The sequence below is a fragment of the Alexandromys fortis genome, unplaced genomic scaffold (assembly GCF_014885135.2).
Source record: "Alexandromys fortis isolate MF-2015 unplaced genomic scaffold, M_Fortis_MF-2015_v1.1 scaffold_1113, whole genome shotgun sequence".
NCBI classification, from domain to species: domain Eukaryota; kingdom Metazoa; phylum Chordata; class Mammalia; order Rodentia; family Cricetidae; genus Alexandromys; species Alexandromys fortis.
The window spans coordinates 7,211-11,771 of NW_026068981.1; the positions used below are offsets into that span (position 1 = coordinate 7,211).

At 51.4% G+C, this 4,561-nt stretch overlaps 1 protein-coding gene across 1 annotated transcript; it reads right to left on the minus strand.

Annotated features, from left to right (window-relative positions):
- Positions 1–380: 380 nt before the first annotated feature.
- LOC126496086 (phenylalanine--tRNA ligase alpha subunit-like) lies at positions 381–4,452 on the minus strand. The gene is made up of 6 exons (XM_050133659.1): positions 2,571–4,452; positions 2,383–2,482; positions 2,114–2,282; positions 1,944–2,021; positions 1,679–1,793; positions 381–778 (listed from the first exon to the last, which is right to left on the minus strand). Exons 1-6 carry the CDS (start codon positions 2,672–2,674, stop codon positions 640–642), a joined length of 705 nt encoding a protein of 234 aa, XP_049989616.1. The 5' UTR covers positions 2,675–4,452; the 3' UTR covers positions 381–639.
- Positions 4,453–4,561: the final 109 nt, after the last annotated feature.

A 4,561-nucleotide genomic window follows, 5' to 3' on the forward strand; every position in this document is an offset into this window, starting at 1 on the left:
CTCAGTAGTTAAGTGCTTGCTGTGTTCAATCCACATAAAAAATAAGGGATGTGCATTTATAATCCCAGAGCTGGAGAGATGGAGGCAGGAGGGTCCCTGGAGCTTCCCTGTCACACAGGACATAGACAGTGTTCCTAAGGATGACACCCAAGGTTGTTTCCCACATGCACCTGAACAGACAGACACACATCCATTAAAAATAAATGTTAAGTGGAACCACGGACCTGCCTGGGCTGCCTGGGACCTTCTAGAATCTCAGACCTTGGAGGATTCAAATCCCTGACTCCCAAACCAACATACCAGGAACTGTCACCCAGTTTTCTCCCACCAAGCAAGGCAAAGCCCACAAGTCACCTAATGAAATGAACAATAACGAAGAATCCTAACAAAAGGCACCGCATGAAAGAAAGTGCCTATTTTATTAGACAACAGCTGACCCGCAGGGCCCAAATCCACCCTTAACACTACACGCACCACCAAAGGCCAGCACAAAAAACCTGCTTCCTGCACTCAGGACCCTGCCCCTGGGTGGGTGAGGCAGAGGGAGTGAGCTAGCCTCACAGAGGCCTCATAAATATTAGCGAGGTCACCGCTGGGGGATGCACAGGTACTGGACAGAGCTCTCTGGGGCAGCCTATATCATGCAGCCTCCTGTGTCTGTGGAGACCTGGGCTCGATATCCAGGCGGCACATAGGGCTGTCATATACCATCTGCAGGTTCACCTTGTGGCCCACCAGCTCTCGGATGTTGTTGATGCCATACTTGATCATCGTCGGGCTGAGAAGGAACAGTTCAACACTGAGTCAGATTAGGCTGTCTTTTGCTCCTCAGAAGCTCCCATCTTTCTCGGAGGGAAAGTCTTCCCCATGGTGAAAAGGATGTACCATCGGCCCAGTCACTCCCAAGCTCATCTTCCCTCCCACTCCCCACTCTGCTGTTGAAGGAGCGACAGGGCTGCGTCCCCAGCACCCGGCTGCCCGCATGGCTAGCTTATGCCCGAAATAATTACACGGAAACTGTATTCTTTTAAAAAACACTGCCTGGCCCGGCTAGTTTCAGTTTCTTATTGGTTAGCTCTTACATATTGTTCTAACCCATTTCTAATATTCTGTGTAGCCCATGAGGTGGCTTCCCAGGGAGGATCTTAACCTGCATCTGTCTGGAGCGGGAGAATCATGGCAACTCCTGGCTCAGCTTCTTTCTCCCAGCATCCTGTTATGTTTACTCCACCCACCTAAGGGTTGGCCTATCAAATGGGCTAAGGCAGTTTCTTTATTAATAAGAAATCACTCCCACATCACTCTGCCGGCACACCCCATGCTGAATCTAGACTCCGAGGCTTTGCGCGAGCTATGCCTTCTGCCTGGTACACCCTGCAAGCAAACTTCGCTGCTTTCTGGGCCTCCATGAAGCCTTCTTGACCAACTAGTCTCCTCAGTCCTGCTTTATCCTCTCTATGGCACCTCCTGTATCAACATGGCCTTCTGAGTTTCCTTATTGGCCATGTTAGCTGCCCTTCCTTTTCCACTAGGATCCAGGTTGCATAATATTGAGGAAATACGCTGTGGTGTTCACAGCTCAGGGCTAGCACACAACTGGGCATTCCTGTTAAAGAACTGCCAGAGGTATGAACAAGTGAATGACAGGGTCATCCCAAGCTCCAGCCTGGGCACTTACCGCTCCAGGGAGAGACCCCAAGCAATAACAGACACATTCTCGGGGAGCCCCATGGGCAGGAGCATCTCAGGGCGGAAGACCCCAGAGTTGCCAACTTCTACCCACTTCTTTAGACCTGTGGGAATAAAGGGGAGATCAGAGAATGCATGTGGGTGATAGCGCCCAGAGGATGGGAAGATAGGTTACGAGCTTAGGAAAGAGGGTGACCCAGGTCAAATGTGAGGCCCCTCAGACCCTCCTCCGCATTCACTTTCCCACCCCTGACCTTGGTGGTAGCTGAACACTTCCATGCTGGGCTCTGTGTAGGGGTTGTAGGCTGGTTTGAAGCGCAACTGGGTGATTCCTGTAGGGGTTGGCCAAGGCAGGCTGATGACCCAAGAGGCACCCTCTCAGGGACCCCAAACACTTCCTGTCTCGAGTGGCTTGCCTGCTCACCCAGCTTGGTGAAGAACTCCTTCAGTACACCCATGAGGTGGCCCAGGGTCAGTCCATGATCAGCTACTACACCCTCTATCTGGTGGAACTCAGCCAGGTGGGTGGCGTCCAGCGTCTCATTCCGGAACACACGATCAATGGAGAAGTACTTGGCGGGTGTGAAGGGTTTCTGGGGAGAAGGGGTGACAGCCAGATGAAGCCCGATCCTGGCACGGGTCAGAAGGTCTAGGACAGTACCAACGACCCACCCTGCGCAGGCCACGTTGTACCTTCTGGGCTAAGCAGTAGAGGGCGCGGGCACTAGCTGATGTGGTGTGAGTGCGAAGCAGGTTTTTCCGGGCCTCTTCTAGCTTCCAGTTATACTTGTAGCTTCAAAAGAAAAAGCAAGAGTCTGCCCTGCGGTCCTGGAACCCCAGCCTCCTGCCCCTCCTCAGCCCAAGTGCTCCTTCTGCCTCACCCCTGTGAGCCATAGCCACCCTGGGAGTGGGTCCGTTTCACCCGCTGAACATAGTCCATTGGGAGCTGCAGGGCCTCGGCGGGATCTGGGCAGGACAGAGACATGCGGTCAGTCAATGAGCATCTCAGAAGCTATTGCACGTCATCAGGCATGTCTCCATGGTAGCTCTGGTGCCCCAACAGCCGGAGGAACCTGGTACTCCTAAGATGACATTGTGATCCAGAACCCCTAGTTCCCCATGCTTTCCTCTTCACTGTGAAACAGCCTGAGTTTCCCTCTGGCTCTGACCCATTACCTCCTGCTCTGGTGTCCTCCCATCCTACTCGGCCATGGCCTGCAGTTCCAGGGTCACCAACTGACATTTCAGCCTTAGAACCTTGCACTGGCTACAGATTTGAGCTCCCTTACTTCCTTGTCTTTGTTGAGGGCTTTTAAAAAAAAAAAAAAAACTGGGACTCACTGCAGCTCTGGTGGGCCTGGAACTCCCTCTGTAGAGCAGGCTGGCCTTGAACTCAGAGATCCACCTGTCTCTGCCTCCAGAATGCTGGGATTAAACATGTGTGCTATCACCCCAGCCTTGCTTAGGACTGAAATGGCGCACAGCCTGCCTGGCCCTGCAGGCACACACTAGTTTCTGCACACAGCCTGCCTGGCCCTGCAGGCACACACTAGTTTCTGCACACAGCCTGCCTGGCCCTGCAGGCACACACTAGTATCTGCACACAGCCTGCCTGGCCCTGCAGGCACACACTAGTATCTGCAGTGGTTTCTCACTTCCTGCCCCACCACACAGATTCCACAGGACACCTAGTCAGGAAGTGGATCTCCCTGGGGCCGGGGACTTCTGCCCTACTCAGGGCTGACTCAGCTGATCAACAGGAATGTTGCCATTCAGGAGGGTCTTCAGAGAGGTCTTGCTCAAAATATGTGATTCCCCCCCCCCAATGCTTCCTAGAACCCAGGGCCTTCCTCAGGTTTGGCAAGTGCTCTAACACTAAGATGTAGCCCCCCACAAGCAAATAAACAAAACAAGTTTCTCTCCTTTGGGGTGTAGAATTTCCCCTTGCTCAGCATGCTGAGTGCTGGTGACAGGGAAGAGCCACTACACCCAGCTCACGCATGTGAATTCCCTGGGAATGTTCACGCCATAGCTTTGGTGCTTGGATACGTCTTTAGCATGTACCAGCTGTGCTGCCCTAGGCAAGTGATGTGCTTTCTGAGGTTCAGTTTCCTCAACTGTAAATGAGGGGCTAACAGTACCACTTCTGTAGTTGGAAGGTTCACAACAATGGAGTAGAAGATGAGTTTTGGGTACCATGACAACAGCAAGATCACTGCTACTAAATTGGCGACGGTCACCTAGGGAGCTCACCTGTCACCTCCTAGGGGAGATCACCACTGTGAGAAGCCACTCATATAACACTAAAAGGGCTGGCCTGTAATCAGTGACAGAGAACTGCCAGCATCCAGGAGACCCTGGCTTCCATCCCTAGCAGCAGCAGCAGCATACACACAGAGGAAACAAATAACTGGTCATGATGGACACACTTACAATTCCATCATGCTGGAGGCTGAGGCAGAAGGACAGAGACTGAGATCAGTCATGGTGACATAGTGACTTACGGGCCAGCCTAGACTAGAGTAGGACCCTGTCTCAAAACAAAACAATCCACATTAGTAAGGCAAGATGGTCTTAGCACTTAAGAAGCTGAGGCAGCCAACGGTACAGAGAAACTTTGGGTGACTGTCCAGGCAGCGAGATGTCTCTGTCATTTCTAGAGTTTTGATTTATTGTTTGCTTAGGTAATATTGTATCTTTCTGGACGCTTTGATGGAGTTAAGAATAGTTAGTTATAGTTTTCCTTAGTTATGATATGGATTATTGTAATTTTTACTTGATAACTGTTTCGTTATATGTAATTTTGCTATGTTAAGTTAAAGCCTTCTTTTTTTGTTTAAACAGAAAAAGGGGAAGTGATGTGGGAGTGTCA

What these genes read in the sequence shown, in the direction of transcription:
- LOC126496086 (XM_050133659.1), bottom strand. Translation starts at nt 2,674, where the DNA reads ATGTCTCTGTCCTGCCCAGATCCCGCCGAGGCCCTGCAGCTCCCAATG. An exon ending in GGTGGCTATGGCTCACAGGG is followed by an intron (nt 2,483 to 2,570) that starts GTGAGGCAGAAG and finishes TTTCTTTTGAAG; the next exon opens with CTACAAGTATAACTGGAAGC. An exon ending in AGTGTTCAGCTACCACCAAG is followed by an intron (nt 1,794 to 1,943) that starts GTCAGGGGTGGG and finishes TTATTCCCACAG; the next exon opens with GTCTAAAGAAGTGGGTAGAA.